General features: G+C 35.0%; 4 protein-coding genes across 4 annotated transcripts; 2 read left to right on the forward strand and 2 right to left on the reverse strand.

The window, feature by feature from the left end:
* Window positions 1–1573: 1573 nt before the first annotated feature.
* Window positions 1574–5044, reverse strand: LOC18031041 (protein SMAX1-LIKE 2). The gene is made up of 3 exons (XM_006412653.2): window positions 3448–5044; window positions 3132–3363; window positions 1574–3048 (listed from the first exon to the last, which is right to left on the reverse strand). The coding sequence occupies exons 1-3, from the start codon at window positions 4635–4637 to the stop codon at window positions 1720–1722; spliced, it is 2751 nt and encodes a 916-aa protein (XP_006412716.1). The 5' UTR covers window positions 4638–5044; the 3' UTR covers window positions 1574–1719.
* Window positions 5045–13687: 8643 nt separating this feature from the next.
* LOC18031042 (diacylglycerol kinase 7) lies at window positions 13688–16904 on the forward strand. Its single transcript, XM_006412655.2, has 10 exons — window positions 13688–14239; window positions 14843–14965; window positions 15061–15198; window positions 15276–15525; window positions 15623–15705; window positions 15804–15874; window positions 15962–16039; window positions 16125–16212; window positions 16307–16423; window positions 16498–16904. The coding sequence occupies exons 1-10, from the start codon at window positions 13874–13876 to the stop codon at window positions 16654–16656; spliced, it is 1473 nt and encodes a 490-aa protein (XP_006412718.1). The 5' UTR covers window positions 13688–13873; the 3' UTR covers window positions 16657–16904.
* Window positions 16905–16917: 13 nt separating this feature from the next.
* On the forward strand, window positions 16918–18479 carry LOC18031043 (small nuclear ribonucleoprotein E). The gene is made up of 6 exons (XM_006412657.2): window positions 16918–17196; window positions 17322–17348; window positions 17458–17520; window positions 17947–18025; window positions 18134–18179; window positions 18266–18479. The coding sequence occupies exons 1-6, from the start codon at window positions 17155–17157 to the stop codon at window positions 18273–18275; spliced, it is 267 nt and encodes an 88-aa protein (XP_006412720.1). The 5' UTR covers window positions 16918–17154; the 3' UTR covers window positions 18276–18479.
* Window positions 18480–18732: 253 nt separating this feature from the next.
* On the reverse strand, window positions 18733–19235 carry LOC18031044 (pathogenesis-related protein PR-1). Its single transcript, XM_006412658.2, has one exon. The coding sequence runs from the start codon at window positions 19225–19227 to the stop codon at window positions 18733–18735; it is 495 nt and encodes a 164-aa protein (XP_006412721.1). The 5' UTR covers window positions 19228–19235.
* Window positions 19236–19416: the final 181 nt, after the last annotated feature.

A 19416-nucleotide genomic window follows, 5' to 3' on the forward strand; every position in this document is an offset into this window, starting at 1 on the left:
ACAAATAGTAATAATTAGTGGGTGGTCTACGAGAATGAAAAAAAAATTACAAGATCTCAGAAATATGAGGTCTGGGTAGAAAGATCGAATTTCATTAAATGTAGTATTGTATGCTACTAGATTTTGAAATTACTCTGAATTTTGATAGAAAAATCCAGTTAAAAAAAACGCATATGGGCCATGTGAACTCACTGCATGCATGTCGTTGTTAAGTGGTAGATATTCATATAAGAATCAACTTAGATTAGAGATTGTGACTACTCCTTTCATATTAGCTATAATTTATATATATAAAAAAAAAATCCCTAGGCTGACGAAATACGGCAAAAAACATGTTGTCGCTACATAAAATGATATCGTGGATGTACCGGATGTCATTTTAAATTCGATCTATTTGTCTAAATCGAACATGGAAAGCCATGGCGTCATGTAGTTTAATTTAGATCACTAGACGAAGGGTCATTTTCTTATTATCATACGTTAGGTTTAAATTTAATATCGGTGGTTGACCGGTTTGTAGGTTGAAGCTTTGAATCAATGGTCATAAATGATATCCCAATCAAAGCATATGACCTCAAGAGCACAAAAGGAGCGATCACAACGTGTGGTCCGACCGACCGCTTGACAATTGAATTTTGAACACGTTTTGGTCAAAGCCGGTTTGGTAGTTTTCAACTTTGTTTTGAACTCGCATGACTCTAAATTGCGCGTATTGACCAAGTGAAACTCAAAGACGGATTATATTCCAGTGATTTAAACCCAAATGTGAATGTGTTACTTAAGATCCTAATTTTCACTCTATCTACTATGAAATGAAACTTGTAGAGGATAAATCTTGTTGTCAATACACTATTCAAGACCCGATAGCACTAGAAAAAGAAAAAAACCTTTTGTACATGCACGACGCTATTTGAGTTGAAAATCAAGTAAGAAACATTATCAATCTTCCTAGTATTATTATTATTTATCACTAATTTGTTTTAGCACAAAGCTTATTTCGAATGTAAAAAAATTAGAAGCTCAACATTCTAATAAAGAAGATGTTTTATACCCTTTCATAAAAAACAAAAAAAACTATAAGTGATTAGTCTGACAATGGGGAAGGATTTTTCTAACAAATATTTGGTCCATGAGAGTGGTTGGATTTGCTGCTTTCATTTTAAAAAGGTGAAGTAAAGACAAGCCACATACTAGCCGAACCCACCTAATATTTTAAAGTACAACTTTCTACTGAAATAAATGTCCTCTGAATATTGCAATCTATTTAGTATAGTTTTCCTAAAATTCCATCTGCTAAAACACTAATATATTCCATAAAACTCCAAGAAGAAACATACGAAAAAATAATCAAATGTAATCTTGAATATATATATTTTTAAAAATCCACTATGTCCTCAATAAAACCTCTATTTATTTAATTAATTTCGTTATTTGTTTTCATATAAATTACTATTTCTAGAAGATTCCTCCATTTCTTTTTGTGGAGTATATACTTTCTACTTTCATATATACGATCATATAAAGTCTGCGAATAATTCTCAGCCGTTGATTTTGATAATATAACCCGTTAACCTTTTTTATAACACTTTTTTTTACTGGTTAATGTTTTTACCGAACTTTCCTTCCACCCCGCCAAAGACGGTTCGGAGACATTACAATATTTACCTCTTTACCCTCACCAATTCTCATAATTACGAAACTACCAGAAAGACAAAATTATCAAACAATCACCGTTCTGATACTACTCGGAAGATACCCTCCGGAGATTCGATCACTCATATCATCTTCAAGCTCAATCCTAATCACAGAATCTTCAGAAGAAGACACTCGAGCTCTAACGTTATTCAAGCTCGAACCCATTGCTTCCTCAATCCATTCTTCTAAGCTAATCTTGCTGAGCCAAATCGCACCCGCGATTCTCTCCAGAGCATCGTCTTCAATCTCCACCGTTAATCCATCACCAAGACCGATCAAGAAACGTTTCTTTAAAGATTCCTCGGTCTTGTTCTTGATCGAACCAAAATCAACCGGTCTAAAGACTATAGCGTCGTCTGCCAAAGCCACTAGCTTGTGGACGAGATCACTATTATCTTCTTGATCGTGCTCGACCGTTACATCGCTCGATGAATCAAATTCTGCTGCCTCGTTCAAGTCGAAACAGATCTCTTTCCTCTGCTTTGTCTGATCCTCACTTTCGTTATAAAGCCAGTTCGGTTTTCGTTTCCGTGTTCTGCTGCTGTTGCAAACAGAGAGCCTTAACTGCCATCCTTTGCTCACAAGACTCTCTAGTCTCGTTTCATCGATAGTAACAACGTTTTGAGAAGAATTCGTGGTGAGGATTATAATAACGTTCCCTAGACTAACCTCGCGTCCATACGAATCGCAGATTCTCCCTTTTTCCATCGCTAGCTTCACGTTGTTACGTAGCAACAAATCCGCTTCATCGATGTCTTCCAATACAATAACCGCAAACGGGTTTCTCCTAACCGCTTCCGCGAATCTATCCAACGCCGTTTTACCACGGAGGTTTAAACCATCATCCGTCCTCGAACCAGAACCGAGGCTGATTGTTATTGGTTGGCTTCCAGAGACAAGATCAGACAACGCAGAAGCCATTTTGGTCTTCCCGGTTCTGTCTGGACCTGTGAACATCAACCAAATATCACCCTTTGATTTTCCGTTCCCGTGTTTGCATTCCGTAATCGCTGCTGCTACGGAAGACGCTGCGTCGTGCTGCCACCAAACGCTTTTCGCTAAGCCCTTTAGTAGCTTCTTGAATAAATCGATGTCGAACGAATCTCCTGGCTTTCCGAAACGCGCTTCTTGGTGGTTCTTCTTCTCCGGTGAGGATAATACTCTGTTTGGCCGTCCAAGAACCAAATCTGTACCGACCGGACTTCCTGGTGGTGTTATCTCCGATCTTGAACTTGGTTTCATCATAGACAACGAAGAAGGAGCTATTCTTTCAGACACAGCCGGATTCGGATGTAAACGCGAACACAAGTCGTTCCATTTCTTCTGCAACTCCACAATCTGTTGATCTTTTGTCTATCAAAAAAAAAATTCAAGATTTTCATTTTCACATTCTATTTTCATGATATCCTAAAAGCAAAATCTGTCAAATTACTTACCAGTTTCTTGTCACCGTCGTCGTTGGCTTTAGCGTTCAGTAGCCACGGCGGCAAGACCGGCCGGTTAGTTCCGGTTGAGGTTATTTCCAATTTAGCGACGTCGTTTTCGTAACTCTGCAGACACCGAGAGCAACAGCTCATCTGAACGTTCCTCTTCGGAGATAGCGATTCAACTGAAATGATGCTGCTGCTTAATAACGTAGCGTTCTTGTTGCTCATGTTGTTCCCGAGCCTAAGAAAATACAAAACTAAAAAAATGAAAACTTTGATCGATCCCATTTTCTAATCGAGAAACTCGATTAAATAAAAGACGCACCTTGGGAAAATCGCCGGAAGAGGCGATTTGGCGGCGATCGGAATCGCTTGAAGATCACAATCGTTCTCCATTGAAGGGTAATAAATTTGACATCGTAGATAAGTCTCACAAGTGGCAGTACCAATTAAGCATAACCTTCCTTTATATCTCTCTAAAAGCTTTCGCATCTCCGCCACAGCTCCTCCACCTCCGCCGTTCGCCGCCGGATGTTCCGCTAACCATTTCAAATCGCCGAGATCGAGAACAACTCCGCCGGTCAAATCAGAACTCCCGATCCGGGTCTCAATCAACCCGGAGATTTCACCGAACCTCGTCGAAGAAGCTAATTCCTTCTCTAAACGGATCACCTGGAAATTGCGAAGAGGCCCGTCGGAGAATTCGCCGCTCTCGATCTTCCCGAGAATCTCTTTGACCAGAATTTGAGGCTCTGAATCGCCGACGAGAACCGGGTTTCTCTTCCGGGTCCGGATCATTATCTCGATGACCCGTTTCGCTTCGTCATTCCTCTGCATCATCCCACTATGCGGCCCCGAGCCGCCTTGTTGCTGTAACCGGGGATTAAGATACGGATTCCGGGTAATCGGAGCCGGTACGGGTCGATAACCAAACCCAATTGCAGATGGGTTAACGAGTCCGGGTGAGCCGGTTTGTCTCGGGTTAGCGGAATTACCAAAAAGCGACTGTTCGATCGCGGATTTCACGGCGGGGCTAGAGAAGCTAGCTTCGCGCATGACCCGACTCACACTCGGGTCATCGAGAATCGATATGATAAGCTGCTCGAGCTCGACTTTAACGGCTAAAAGCGGTTGCTGCTGCTGCTCGGGACAACCACGTCGTTGATGAGCCTGAGCGCGTTTCAAAGCCGCGGTTAGAGCGTTTGAAAGTAGCGGCTCATGCGTTTGCGATGGAGAAGACGCGTCGGAAGTGGTGGTCGTAGTAGGGAGGCGTTCGAGGGCGACGCTGAAACAGAGCTCGAGAGCTCGACACTGGAGTGGGTGAGAGGAGTTTGGGTGGGATTTGATGCAAGCTTGTCGGAGAAAACCAGAGGAAGAAGATAAGAGAGTGGACGCCACGTGGAGCGGCGTCGTGTGGCCATGGTTGCGACGTGTCGCCTCCGCAATCGACTGGTTAAGAACAGTCGCTGCTTCCGGCGTCAGCGTTTGCTGTATTGTAATCAAATCTGCTCTCATCTCAAAAAAATTAAAACTTTCTCAACGGAAACAACAACAAAGAAAAGCCTTATTTGTTGTTGTTATTTTTTTTTTTTTGATTTTGGTTTTCCTCTTTGTTATCTTTTTAAGAAGAAACCTTTGCATAAAGAACTTTTTGGACCAGCCAAGATATTAAATTTAAGAAGAAGAAAAGGGGTCACGGAAAAAATGCAGGAAAATTTTGGCAGAGAAATTGTTTATGAGGTAAAAAAAAAAAAGGATCAACACAAAAGATGGCTTTTTACAGAAAAACAAAAGCGATCAACAGAAAGGTAAAAATGAGAGCTTTTTGAATTCTCTCTCTATATGTCTCTCTCTTTTTGAGTTACTGTGGATTTGCAGTGTATGTGTCTCTGTGTGAGCGCGTGGGAAAAGAGAAGAAGAAGAAAAGGAAAAATCGGATCATCTGCTTCACAAGAACTTAAACACTTTCTTATAACTTTTCAATGTCTATCTATTTGAACTTATTCGACGCTGTAACTTGAAATTACAAACTTATCCTTTTGTGTCTGCTGCGTCTACAATGGGGCAAAGGCCTCAAAGTCATTAACTTGGTTTGAAAATTGCTTGTTTCTTCCTTTTTGGACGATAAACAGTTAAACACCAAACTAATGTTCATAATTTGAGAGCAATATTTTAAAGATAACATATGTACGTATATTTGTTTTAGCAAAGAAAAAAAAGTGAAATTAGATGCTAATTAAAGGTATAAAAATTACAAAGCTCCGTTTTTAGTGTCATTTTTTCTAATCCATTGAACGTAGATTCAATGATTTGACAGTTAAAATTTTGTATGATTGTATCTACGAGTTCAACCAGAAGATAGAACATATCTTGAGATTATTTTTGTAGTTTGCTATACGGTTAAGAACTAACTTTTGTGGAAAAATAATAGACTTGATATATATATGATGTTACGGATTAAACGTGGAAAAATTATAAATTACTACCACTTTCAGATGAGTGTGGGAAAAAAAATAAAAAGGTACCAACTAATAAAGTTTTGATGACGATATAAAAGTTGAATCTAGTCAGAGAAATGAGACAAAACTGTTTCACGCGTTTAAAAGTTGCGCGTGTACGACATCGCTTGAGTGCTTTTGTGGTCGTGATCATAAGCTGAGTGCTGATCGGGAAGGGTGGTGTATCTCACGCGCCAACAATGCAAAACGTGTGAGTTTCTTCTTTTTATCCCTTTTTAACTTTTTTTGGGTTTTTCCTTTTAAAACGAAATATCTGTTTTTCACACGCAATCCCTGCAAAAAGAATCGCCACAAAAAGCTTTCACCTTTTCGTATTTGCCTTTTTTTCTTTTTCTCATGTCTCTTTTCCGCCGATTAAAAAGCTCTTTTTTTTTCTTCTGTGCTCTGTTAAAATTTTGTAAAAAATTTGAAGTAATTGACCAAAATAATATATAGAAGTAAATATTACACACAGAACGGAATGAGAGGAGTAGAACAAAGAACCTTTTATGTTTATATATAATTTTTTTTTGGTCGGCCGGTTAAATAATTTTAAGCCAAAACATTTACATTTCAAAAAAAACATTTACTTGAGTATTTCATGTTTAACTATTTTTGATATATGCGGATATTTTATTTAAATTTTGCAGTGAAATACACTTACTTAACTTTGAAGTTAAATTGAAAATTAAAATGAAACTTTAAATGAAAATGAAAATGTACAACATATATATAGTTGACGAGCTGATGTTATTGACTTAAGATCATAATTATATCGAAGTCTTTCACGCAAATTGTTAGATCATAAAAGTACAATGCTCTGTTTTTAATCAATTATTGTTTCAACTATTGAATTTCTGTTTTTAAATGCATCATGTGCCAGTCTTGCTGTTAGATTTCAAAATGAAATACAATCCAAAGTGTCACAATCGTTTTGAAAATAACATATAACCTTTTTACATCAACAGAACGAGCAAACAATTGAAAAGAACGTCACATAAGTCTTACGGATTTATATCCTTGATTCAATGATCATAATTTTGATTAAATGTCTTCCATCAAAGTCAATTGCTCTTAGCTTTTACACCTTCTGTTGTTTTCATAACCAAAAATGGTATAACCAGGCTGCTAAAAGCAATATAACCCATAAAACAAAATTTGATATAAACTTGAAGTATACCAAATCGATCACGATAACCAAATGCTGGACGACAGCTTGACATCCTTTTGGAACAAGGAAAGAAATTACAAAAGTTATAAATTTGGTTTTGTTACCAACTCAAACAATCCTAATTCACTTTTTTTTTCATTATTTGGACAAAGAATATTAAATGCAGAGACAAGAATGGTAAGGTCATCACATGTGCCGATGTGCGAGCCGACCCAATAAATTCAGAGACCATTTAATACACAATCTATTTTGTGCAAAAAGACTCTTACTTCTACACCAAACTAATTGTCTTTATTTCATTTGTTACCTCTCAATCTCTCATCATTGTGATGTCTATGTAACAGAGTATATTTATGTGAGATTTTAATATTCAGAAATCATAACCAATAATGCTATAGCCTGTACTGTACACACTCACGGAAAAGTTAGATATATATTCATGTTCCGTTCAAAAATCGTTATTGTGTCTATTGATTTACCATGGCATCCATTTAAATATAGTGAATAAATTAGTTGTTGACGACTTCAGAAAAGAAAAACCCCATCGAAATAGTCGAATCAAATTATTTTCATGATATATTTATTCGTTATAAATAGCTTTTTAAGAAAGCTGTAATAATTTTTGGTCCTCTCAAACTATATCTTTCTTGTAGATAGAAACGAAAGTTGAAAAGATAAAATAATTGGGGTAAGTGTAACGCACGCTTTGCCTTTAGGGTTACGCGTTTATCGAGTTCACTCACTTTTTAACCAACCTCCTTTGCAGCCTTTTTCTACACCAAACTTTTCTCTATTATACTCTTCTCTTTTCCAATTACAGACCCTCCTCGTCTTTCTAACTTTCGAATATTTCAGTTAGTTAATAATATTAACAATAATACTTTATGATTAGGAAAAGTATATGCGTGTTTTTTTAAAGAGGAAAACTTGCTATAGACATTGGCAGAGATATATGTATCCCTACATGCAAATCAAAGTTTAAAGTCCTTGGGATGGTTTAATTAGATCAATTACTATTTGGTCAGAATTCAAGAGTAAATGGATCTTCTCTTAAGTATTTCAACTTCATTATCTAGTTCATACATTCTCCATTAATCAACCACCACGAAGACAATGAAACCGATTATCTTAAAGATATTGAATAAAGAAAAACCAAATTATTTACATATTTAACAGTTGATAGTTACAAAGAGACATTTGCTAGAAAAAAAAAGTTACAAAGAGATAAAAATCGCAATATATAAAACTGTAAACTGTGTTTCAAATCTAAAAATAAAACTATATTTTAACCCTGTGCGTCCGCACGAAAATGTTTTATTTTTTTTATTTATAATATAAGTTGCATTTATCTTTTTTGTTTAGATATAATTTGTTTTTGTTATTTATTTTTTTAAATCAAAAAATTGTTATCATATTTTAATTTTAAACAGTAAAAGTTTGTATATTAGTAGAATAAGAGTATGCGTTAATTAAGTATACATTGATTTAATGTTAATTATAAACTTTGTATTATGTGAATTTAGATTTACACATAAAAAATCTATATATCTATGAATTTGCTAATCCATCCGTTTAGTTGTCTTAAATCATTTTTAATATCTTACATGTTTTGACAAACTAACCCGTATAAGACTATAATTATAATTGTATAACCTTATAAATATTTACTAATACAGAATATTTGGACCAACTAATTATGAAAAATATAATAAAATATTTATTTATTATTTGTGCTATTAAAAAAATGTATATATATAAACTGGCTAACCTGTTAGTTTAATTGTTTCAAATCATCTTAATATCTTACATGTTTTAATAAATTAACTCATGGACCTTAATATATATATATATATAACTTTTATCAGTTCGATCATATTATTGTATATAAATATTTATTAATCTCAAATATTTGATATTTTAGACCAATTGATTATGATAAAATACGATAAAATATTTATTTATTATGCATTTTTATAAAAATATTATTTAAATTTTAAATTTTAAATTAAATCTCTCCTGTATTTAAGAAAATTTAAAGTATTAAAATTATTATCTAAATTTTCGTGATAAAATTTAATTATAATTTTTTTGAATTTTTTGAATTTAAATTAAATTGAATGCAAATTTTTGTAACTAAATTTAAATAAATTTATAATAATTTGAAATTTAAATTAAAGATGACCTAGATTTTAGGAAATTTAAAAATATCTAAATTAATAACTAATTTTCAGAAATTAAATATATTATAAAAAAAACTTTAAGAGTGTTTGGATGCAAACACTAAATGTACTTCTGTTTTAATAGAATAAATGGTAAATCAAGCTGGACTATGCAAAATCTCTTATTGTTCCCGTGTAGATCGCAAACCGAATCATATAAACCTCTCTACGATCGGGTCACTGGGTTATCGGATTCAAAAAAATGGTCTCCGATAAAACTGAAATTGTCGTGTAGCGAGAGCAAACTAAAAAAAGCTGACGCAAACAAGAGAATAGTTTTATTGCGAAGACAAACAAAAAAAGTGCAAGTTTGAAAAGGAGTTAAAGAGTTTCAGCTTTCTGCATTTATTACAACTTCACGTACAATTCTTGTCGACCTACTGTTTCTATCTCAATTACCATTCTGCCCTACTATATGTTTTCTTCGAAGAATTCTGTAGAAAGTCGGTAAATAAAATTTTGGAACATGGTGAAATTCGGATGACTTTTTAAATGTTTAGATTTTTTCCATGTCGAAAAGAAACCCTAGATTGTATAATTTTCACAAATTTAGACAGCCATAGCTAATAAATTATAATAAGTTTTATAATACTGTTCGTTACTTTGGCTATATCTGTAGAATGTCCGGTTTTTTTTTGGTTTTCCAAATTTTACTAAAGTAATTTAGATTTGAGAAGCATATCCGATATTTAAAAATAGATTTTTTTTACCATATTATTTTAGGCCAATAAAAAATGATACCGACTTGTTATGCAATCAATGTATTCATCATGTTATAAAGTTGAATTCTCTCTTCTCTTTTCTTAAAAAAAAAGAAAAAAACAAGTTGAATTCTCTTTGACGCGTTTGGACCTCCCCAAAAGGTCTACTTTTTTTTTTTTCATTTTAAAGGGGCAAAACATTTTAAATGCGATAACTTTTTTCGTAAGGTATATGATCATGGGCAGCTGAAAAAGCCTTCCTCAAAGGCTACTTATTAAATTAATCTATAGAGACTATCATATAAGATTAGACAGCGCATTTTAGTTTTCTCACTTGTCCAAAGTTTATTTGATTCATATTGAAATATACTTCAATTGGTTGTATGTTTATGAATCTATCACACCGAAATACGTATCGATAATATTACTATTGGGTAATTACAAGCATAAATACTATTATAAATTTGCGGGTTTTAATTTCATGCGATTACACCTGTACCGCCAAAATATTGATACGAGTGGAGTAAAGTGACTTGACTCAGTAAACCGTTTACACCAGTGTCAAACTCTGAATAAGTTTATCGACGACGGAAACATTTATTTCATGGATCCTTTTTTTTTGGTTCAGCTCTTTTTAGACATGTTGGAGAGTCCATATATAAGAAGACCACCCAAAACCTAAGTCCCCACTCCCCACATTTACATAGTTTAAAATAAAACGATCACTATTTTAAACCCCGTTTGTTCTTCCACTATGGTTGCAAAAAAATATCTTATTTTTTCCGACAAAACATATTTGTTCAAATGAAGCAGGAAAATAAATAAAATACGAATTGAGAACTCATCTATAAGTAAGGGAATGCTAGTGTGCTGATTCTGCTATATATCAACATTCGAAATTATATTATTACACAGATCATCGTATTCAACGTTAAAAATATCATATTAGAGCCGTTAACTAATCAATTTGTGGAAATATTGCATATGACTGACAATGAAAAATATAGACGTGTATATTACAATGACGATCATATTTCATATAGAAAGGCCTCTCTTTGTAGAAAAATATTTTATGCGCCAATTATCATAGCCAAATCAAAATTTGTAATGAGGGAGTTCAAAAAATAAGTAAAGTAACCTGTCATTAAGCTATTAAAACCATTTTAAAATCTCAACTAAACCCATTAAGCTGGTAGGGCCGAATCACATTGATGTCGCACTTATTTGATTCCTATAAAAATACAACAAATTCTAAGGTGTACTTTGAGTGATTCAAGTGTCACATGATGCCACAATTATTTTTTCAAAACATTCTTAATTACAATATTTAATCTTATGCATTTTTTCATGATCAAGAAACTGTTGATGATAGTTAGACTAATATTTGAGATTACCTATATCAACAACATATGCATCCATATAACTGAATATTATGATCACATGAGTTGACGACTTTAATCCTATGACACTATTCCAAGAAGGGTGTCCCAACTCCCAACCCCAATTGATTTAAACAAACCACACAAACATTCAGTCCATGTTTTAAGAAAACATAACTCGGATCAAACTAAAATCGGACTTCATTTTTTTGTTTTGTCTGGTCCTTAATTAGCCCATATTTTAGTTTCTTATCAGGGAGTAGAGTCGAACTTCACTGCCAAAAGGAAGAGGGTAATGCAGCCTTGAGCACTCACTCACCTAAAACCTTTTAGTCAAATCCCACTTCGATATTCACAAATTTCCTACATAAAAGTTTCAGACCAAAAACTAAATTTTAAACCGGATTACATGACCATTATCGCCTTTAGAAATTAAGAGACCCAACAAAAGTTAAGTTCCTAGATTAAAACTCGCGACCTTTTGATTAGATTAAGTACTGCGGAACTAACCAAGAGGAGAGGACTACCGTTTTTTGTTTTACTTATAGTTGGAAAATATTATCGGTGCATAATTTAAATAATTTGATTCCAGTACAAAATACCGAATCGAAAACATGTTGACTTGTAAAATTCGTTTTGACTGGGAAAATCGTTTTCTGGACGCGGTCTCGAGAAGAAAATGTGAATATTTACATGTCCACCATTCTCTCTCACGGTGATGGTCCACAACATTTTGGTAGTCTTCCAATTTCCAGTTATATCTTCTTTTTTTTCTTTTTCAAGTTATATCACTATATGCTTCTTTTTCTTTGTAGCCATTTATATCATTGTACTGAAACCCAGACATTTTATATATTTTTCATTAAAGATCCAATGTAAAATTAATCTGAAAGCTACCAAATTTATTTATGATGGGAAAATGATGCCTAACCAATAACAAGAAACATATAGATTTATTAAAATTCTGAAAATGATTATGTTGGTTTAAGACACAAAACTAAAATAATTGATTGCATCATCATCGCCATCATAGTCAAAATTTAGAAGTATTTAATTTGAGTTGCAACAATTGTAATCTTAATTCGGTTTCAAATCTTTAGATATTTAAACAATACAACAATTTTGATCAAATCGAGGAAAACCACTAAAACCTTCCACAAATGCTGGAAACATTAGGACAATATCAATTTTAAAACATTAGGAATGGAGAATAAAATTTAAAACATTTCAAGAAACACATGATTATTGGTGGAAGTGAAATTACTTGATTAAGAGTCCACATTTGGTGCGTCGAACGGAGCTCGAGATAAGGGATCGAAACGTGCTTGAATGATCTTGGTGATTCAGAAGAATGTAATCGGACATTCCTCTCTTTCCATATTGAGTAGTTACGTGCTTGCAAAGCCAACTTTAAAATGAGAGATGTATTTTGGATAAGTTGAAGATGACTTACCTAGATGTGAAGTAGAAAGTTATTCTTACAACTAATCCCTCAAGACTGTTTTATATAAATTTTGTTTGAACTCCACTTTATAGAAGTAAGAACCGAATCCTGAAGATAGTTAAAACAACTATCTAATTACTAAATGAAGCTTTGTACGTCATTAACATATTCATATTCAAAATATCTTAAGTGTTATTTAGTTTTCATGGAATTGGTCAACTTGGTTGGGCTAAGAATCACGGCCATTAACAAGTGGGCTCAATTTTAGATATTTGATGACCAATGACTTCAAATTTTCAACCTTTTCTTTGGTCCCGTTTGTTCCATTTACACTAACAACGCCACTTGTCCGCTCGCAAACTCGACCGTTATTTTTTTTATTTTTTTTTTTGTAATGATAGACCAAACTTTTTTCTTTTTTCATAAAAACAAGCTCATGTTGATCAGCAACGAAAATTTGACGTGGTTGTACTTGTGGTAACGTTTTGACGTTTTGACTATTAAAGTTTAACAGAAACTCTGCATTTGATCATTTCTAGTAAACTACATTGAAATAAATGGTTATGTAACTCACCGGTTATAAGATGCAATAAATATAGCTGCACATCTCCTAACCAGAAAAGAAAATGAATATTGGATAAGCTTCACGATCTAACTCACACACCACAGTACCACACCAGTAAGGCAATAATATAATGCCCATATGTCTGTCATCCTGACCCAGTCCACTGCTCAATTTAATTGTCATTTTTACCCTTTTTACCATCTTAACGTCAGAAGTAGCATTTAATACTTTCTATAAACTCATACTATATTTTTGTGTATACAAATCAAATGTCAAATATGCCGTTCATAAGCTATTAGGGGGTAATGACAATTTAATGAATGAATTTTAGATGTAAAAAAAAAGGAATAATCATAAGAAAAAAAAGAGAAGATCTTTGGTCTTTCTTGCCTTGACTCTAGTAATTTTCATTCAAAAATGATCACAGGAGAAGAAAAAATAAAAGACTCATGAGTGGCAAGCTCGGTAAATTTCCCAGTAAAATGTAGAAAAGTCACAACTAAACTTTTCGGGAAAATCTCTTACACATATAAATATGCACACGCAGATTTGCTCTGTCTTCAAAAAGTAATCTTTAAAAAAGGGAAATAAAACAAAAACGAACTGTCATCTAATTACTCTATTGAATTGTCTCGGGAACAAAACTCAAGTCTTTAAACTCCGATCACATTTCAAAATTTCTTAACTTTAATCTGTTTCTTGACGAGTTTCGATTATTCTGCCATTCTTTCTTCGAGCGCCGGAGACAAAGGAGAGAGAGAGAGAGATATATATATGGAGACGCCGAGGTCTGTCGGCGAAGCGTCGACGACTAATTTCGTGGCGGCGCGACCGTCGGCGACGACTGATGATGCGGTGACGAAGAGAGGATGCGGTTTGGCTAACCTCAGGTGGGTCGGTCTAGACAAAGAGGAGCTTCGTCGGAGGCTAGCGATGCCTGAGTATCTCCGTCTCGCCATGCGAGACTGCATCAAGCGGAAAGATTCCACCGCGATTCCTGACCACTTGCTACTTCCCGGCGGCGCCGCGGCGGATGTAGCTCCTCATGCACCGATGGTTGTCTTCATTAACCCGAAAAGCGGAGGTCGTCATGGACCTGTTCTTAAAGAGAGGCTTCAACAGTTGATGACCGAAGAACAGGTCACTGTTTTTATTTCTTTTATCTTTGTTTCAGAAATTTGGGGAAAAAAATTATTCCGGAACTTATAAAGTACACATTACTTCAGTTTTGCAATTACATTCATACCTTTTTTTTTTTTAAAAAAAAATCATTTCTTATTTGGAGAGGATCTCAATTCTAGATTTGGGTTTGCTTTCATTTCTACTTCACTAGATTTGTTTTAGATTGTGAATGGAATCACTCTGATCCAAAGTTTATGGTAGAAGTGGAAGCTATGTGGGTTTAGTGTACAGTAGAAACATCTTTTATAAGGCTGAATAGTTAAGGAATCGGATCTGAGAGCTACAACATTCTTAATGTTCTGACATGATCAAATCCTCTGTTTTTCTCTGATTCTAGCTAACGGAATTTAAAACACTTTTCTTGGCTTAAAAGATTCTGATTCCTTTCGAGTAGCTGATGTCAAAAGTTTCTTGGTACTTAAAAGTATTAGCTTTTTTTTTTTTTGTCATGAAAAGGCGGAAACTTTATTTCTTGGACTTTTTGTGAAGTTTTTATTTATTTATTTGCTTTGTTGAAAATTGTACTTGCTTTGTGAGCTGATGGTGTTTCTATAATTACAGGTATTTGATCTCACAGAAGTGAAGCCCCATGAATTTGTACGGTATGGTTTGGCGTGTTTAGAGACAATTGCAGCTAAAGGAGATGAATGTGCAAGAGAATGCAGAGAAAGAATGCGCATTATGGTGAGAAATATATCTATATGCACATTTTGCGATAACATCATCTATTTGTATCAATAGGGATTGGATTTGTGAAATAATGGCGATGACGATGATAGGTGGCAGGTGGAGATGGTACAGTTGGTTGGGTTCTTGGTTGCCTCGGTGAGCTTCACAAAGATGGCAAAACACATATTCCTCCCGTTGGAGTTATCCCTCTCGGCACAGGCAATGACCTCTCTAGGAGCTTTAGTTGGGTGAGTCATATGCAAATGTTCTTCTTCTCTTATTCTTTTAGCTACTGATTTTGAAAAACTGTTCTCTTTCTCTATAGGGTGGTTCATTCCCTTTTGCTTGGAGATCTGCAATGAAAAGAACATTACATCGAGCAACAATGGGTCCTGTTGCTCGATTAGACAGCTGGAAGATTGTATTGTCGATGCCATCTGGAGAAGTCGTTGATCCTCCTTATTCTCTGAAGCCTTCAGAGGAAACTGCACTTGATCAGGCTTTGGATGCTGAAGGTGATGTGCCTCCTAAAGCAAAGTCTTATGAAGGAGTGTTCTACAACTACTTTAGCATAGGTTTTTGAATCAACTAACTTACTCTCTTTTATTTTTTCAATAGCCTTAGCAAGTGTTTGTACACATTCGAGGTAATGATTTTCTTGTGTTGTCAAAGGTATGGATGCTCAAGTTGCATATGGATTCCACAATCTTCGTAATGAGAAACCGTATCTAGCTCAAGGCCCTTTTACTAATAAGGTTTTAAAAACTTGAATCTTCATTCTTGTCCATGTTGCACTAATTAACTGTTTTTTTTTAGGTTGTAAATTGTAATGAGATTATGAATCACATTGCAGATTATTTATTCAAGTTACAGTTGCACTCAGGGTTGGTTTTGCACGCCTTGTGTCAGCAATCCGGGTTTAAGGTTAGTATTTTGCAGTGAAGATTTTTGGGGTTTACTCATATTTTATCTCTTGTTGTGTTGACATGTTGTGGTAAGATGAATTTGTAGGGGACTAAGAAACATAATGAAAATCCACATTAAAAAGGCAAATTGCTCCGAATGGGAAGAGATCTTGATCCCTAAAAGGTACAAAACTCTAATCCCATCATCATCAGTTAAAAAACAAAAAAAAGGCTTCATTTTATTCTGTTTTGGTTTTCTATAATAATAGCGTGAGATCGATTGTGGCATTGAATCTTCATAACTATGGAAGTGGAAGACATCCATGGGGTAATCTAAAACCAAACTATCTAGAGAAGGTAATGTTTTGTATTCACTACACTAATCTTCTTGCTTCTTGGCTTTCTTTTTCAAGATTTAAACAAATTGGATTTCTGTTTCTCTTTTCAACAGAGAGGATTTGTGGAGGCGCATTGTGATGATGGACTGATAGAGATTTTTGGTTTGAAGCAAGGCTGGCATGCGTCATTTGTAATGGCTGAGCTAATCTCGGCTAAGCACATTGCTCAGGTAAAGAAAACACCCGCCATGTACCTATAGAACCGGTTTAGTCTCGGTTTTATCTTAACCGTTTATTAATTCAGGCGGCTGCGGTTAGATTTGAACTAAGAGGAGGAGACTGGAAAGATGCGTTCTTGCAAATGGATGGTGAGCCATGGAAGCAACCGATGAAAACTGATTATTCGACTTTCGTGGAGATCAAGAAGGTTCCTTTTCAATCGTTAATGATCAACGGTGAATGATCTGATGTAGAAGGAAAAAAAAAAAAGAAGAAGAGAAAAGGCTGGTTCTTTTTGTATTTCTGATCGATCTATTTAGTTAAAGTAGTGATCTCTGTCTGCTGCTGTTGTGTGTTAGTACTGATGAAGAATTTACTTTGTGTATTTACAAAAAAGTTGTTGTAATCTATTGATGAAGTTTCAATTATTTGAAAGTGTAGAATCAATTTTGTAGATTCGATGTCTCAATTTATGAGTCCTCTAATTTTTGACAAAACAATTATCATTGTCTGAGGATAGTATTGGGTCTAATAGGTAAGTTAAACTTTGAGTGGGGAGAAAATTAGAAAAGTGTAGATTTTTGAGGATGGACAAAGCAAAATTTATAGAAAGAATCCAAAACTGAGAAAATTTGTTCTCGCGAGGAAGAGCAAAAATCATAAAACCGAATTCAGAAGATCTTTTAGGGTTTATTGAAGAAATCTTCTTCACCGTTTCGAGCTCCGAAGAACACTTGCAACCATGGCGAGCACCAAAGTTCAGAGGATTATGACCCAGCCTATTGTAATCTTCTCGATTCCCTTTCTCGATTCCTTGTTTCTAAAACTCTCTCTATTTCGTTTACTGACTCTTTACATTTTTTTTTGGTTTCTTGCTTTGTATCTCGATGGCTTCGTGTTGGATTTCAGAATCTGATTTTCAGGTTTCTCCAAAGTGTAAGTTTTTCGATTACTCTCTAGTTTTTGCCACTCGTTATGTATTAAGCAATCAGTGACGACAACTTGTATAATCTGGTTCTGAATGGTATCCTGTTTATGCTTGCAGAAAGCTCGGATCCAGATTTGGCTTTTTGAGCAGAAAGACTTGAGGATCGAGGGAAGAATTACTGTAAGTCTCATTTCATCCTTTGTTCTTTTTCTTGAAGTTTCTGGCTTTGTTGATGGGGCTAAAGTAGAGAATTTGCATTCGAGTGTTTACCTGAGAAGAGATTTAGTTACATCACTGATGTGAAGCTAGGGCCTTTTTTAGGAGAAATCTAACATTTGGAATTTGTGTTAGTGTTAGTTCCATGTTTGATTGTAACAAGAGACTGAATTAGAAAAGCAATTAGTTTGATTCTTTGGGCTGTGTCTAGCTTAAGAGACTGTGATTGCGTTGCTAAGATTTATTTCTTGAGGTGATAACGGAGATGGTTCCTTTCTTAAATGAAGCTTGAGACTTTATCAATGTCACGTCTTGGTTCTCTTTGGTTCAATCATGCATTGTTTAGTTGACTTTGAATGTTTCATTATTTTGACTTCTCCTCTTGTGCAGGGTTTTGATGAGTACATGAATTTGGTGCTGGATGAGGCTGAGGAAGTGAGCATCAAAAAGAATACTAGAAAACAACTTGGTGAGTTATTTGAGAATCTTCAAAATCTCTATCTTATACAAGACTTGTTCACATTTTTTTTATTTCCCGTAATGGTTGGTTCTAACTCGCGCAAATACGGGGTTTCAGGAAGGATTTTGCTTAAAGGAGACAACATAACTCTGATGATGAACACGTAAGTGGCATCATGAGATTTTCAATGAGATTGCATCTTTACGTTAACAAGAAAATGAAACACTACTCTTCTTTATGTTGTTACAGGGGCAAGTGATCTCTGTCCCAATGACTGCTGCTGTGAGAGCTCTCCCATTCTGGATCTTGTAGATTTCTCCGTAGGTGTCTAAGAGTTGTTTGAAACACGGTTGAATTTATTGTTTTTGTTTGGGTGAAAAAACATTTATCTTCAGAAAAGTCCTGACTGTCTCTTTTCACAACTATGCAAGAAAGTTAATTTTTTTTTTATGATTTTAGTTAACAGTGACTTATATGATCCAAAATCTGAGATTGTATAATTTATGTTAGTCTTATTAACCAAAAAGAAATGGATGCCCTCACAGAAACACATACATATAAGAAGAAAACGCTGGTGTGTGATTTTCCCGATCGCACGTTGAACCAATAAAATAATACATTGTATACAAAAAAAAAGAAAAGAGTTAAAACGCAAGAACAACCTCTTTTGCCATGGGTTTTTTGAGATATACAAATGGATCAAACTCGATAAATACTCAATAAGGCCTCCTACCAAGATAATTCCCCGGTGGATCGTAATTGCAAGTCAAGAACACGCCACGTCCGCCATTGCAGATCACGTGAGCACAGCCAATCCTCTGTGTGCTCCTCCACACAATTTGTGTGTAATGGCCACACATCTCGGCTCTGCACGAGTTAGAGTAATAGTTATAACTCCTTCCTTCCGACAACCATCCATTGGCGGCTTGAACAGGGCTCCATCTTCTGCCTGAGCCCCAGAATAGATTCTCACCGTATGGTCCATTCGAATGGATCAACTCGCAGTCTCGTCGTCTCTGGTTGGCCCACCATTTCGCGTAACGGGCTAGTTTTGGGTCCCACTTTAGCGGTTTTAGCCTTAAACGAGCTCTCACTGCATTTTGTGGACCCATGAATTGTTGTTGGTAGTTTGCACAATGACAACATGTTACAAGTAGTATGAGAGCAGCGATTGCTACACAAACGACATTAATGTGTTTAGGAGGAGCCATTGCTGGTGAAGCTTGAACTAATGGTATTTGCTTTGGTTTTATATAAGCTTGGAATCGTGAAGAGAATTTTGTTCTTAAGAAATGTTTAATTATGTATTTGTTTATAGTATAAGAGGGTTTTAGGGAAGAAATTGTCAACTCTATGATTAGTGGTATACATGTTCGATTATGATAGCCACATTTGAATTT

This window comes from Eutrema salsugineum, unplaced genomic scaffold (genome assembly GCF_000478725.1).
Source record: "Eutrema salsugineum unplaced genomic scaffold, Eutsalg1_0 scaffold_1, whole genome shotgun sequence".
In the NCBI taxonomy this organism is placed as follows: Eukaryota; Viridiplantae; Streptophyta; class Magnoliopsida; order Brassicales; family Brassicaceae; genus Eutrema; species Eutrema salsugineum.

Excerpts from the sequence above, each read along its gene's own strand:
- LOC18031041 (XM_006412653.2), bottom strand. The coding sequence starts at position 4,637 with ATGAGAGCAGATTTGATTACAATACAGCAAACGCTGACGCCGGAAGCA. Across the intron at positions 3,364-3,447 it reads CTTCCGGCGATTTTCCCAAG|GCTCGGGAACAACATGAGCA; the intron begins GTGCGTCTTTTA and ends GTATTTTCTTAG. Across the intron at positions 3,049-3,131 it reads ACGACGGTGACAAGAAACTG|ACAAAAGATCAACAGATTGT; the intron begins GTAAGTAATTTG and ends TTTTTTTGATAG.
- LOC18031042 (XM_006412655.2), top strand. The coding sequence starts at position 13,874 with ATGGAGACGCCGAGGTCTGTCGGCGAAGCGTCGACGACTAATTTCGTG. Across the intron at positions 14,240-14,842 it reads AGTTGATGACCGAAGAACAG|GTATTTGATCTCACAGAAGT; the intron begins GTCACTGTTTTT and ends CTATAATTACAG. Across the intron at positions 15,706-15,803 it reads AAGGCCCTTTTACTAATAAG|ATTATTTATTCAAGTTACAG; the intron begins GTTTTAAAAACT and ends ATCACATTGCAG.
- LOC18031043 (XM_006412657.2), top strand. The coding sequence starts at position 17,155 with ATGGCGAGCACCAAAGTTCAGAGGATTATGACCCAGCCTATT. Across the intron at positions 17,349-17,457 it reads TTTTCAGGTTTCTCCAAAGT|AAAGCTCGGATCCAGATTTG; the intron begins GTAAGTTTTTCG and ends TTATGCTTGCAG. Across the intron at positions 18,026-18,133 it reads GAATACTAGAAAACAACTTG|GAAGGATTTTGCTTAAAGGA; the intron begins GTGAGTTATTTG and ends ACGGGGTTTCAG.
- LOC18031044 (XM_006412658.2), bottom strand. The coding sequence starts at position 19,227 with ATGGCTCCTCCTAAACACATTAATGTCGTTTGTGTAGCAATCGCTGCT.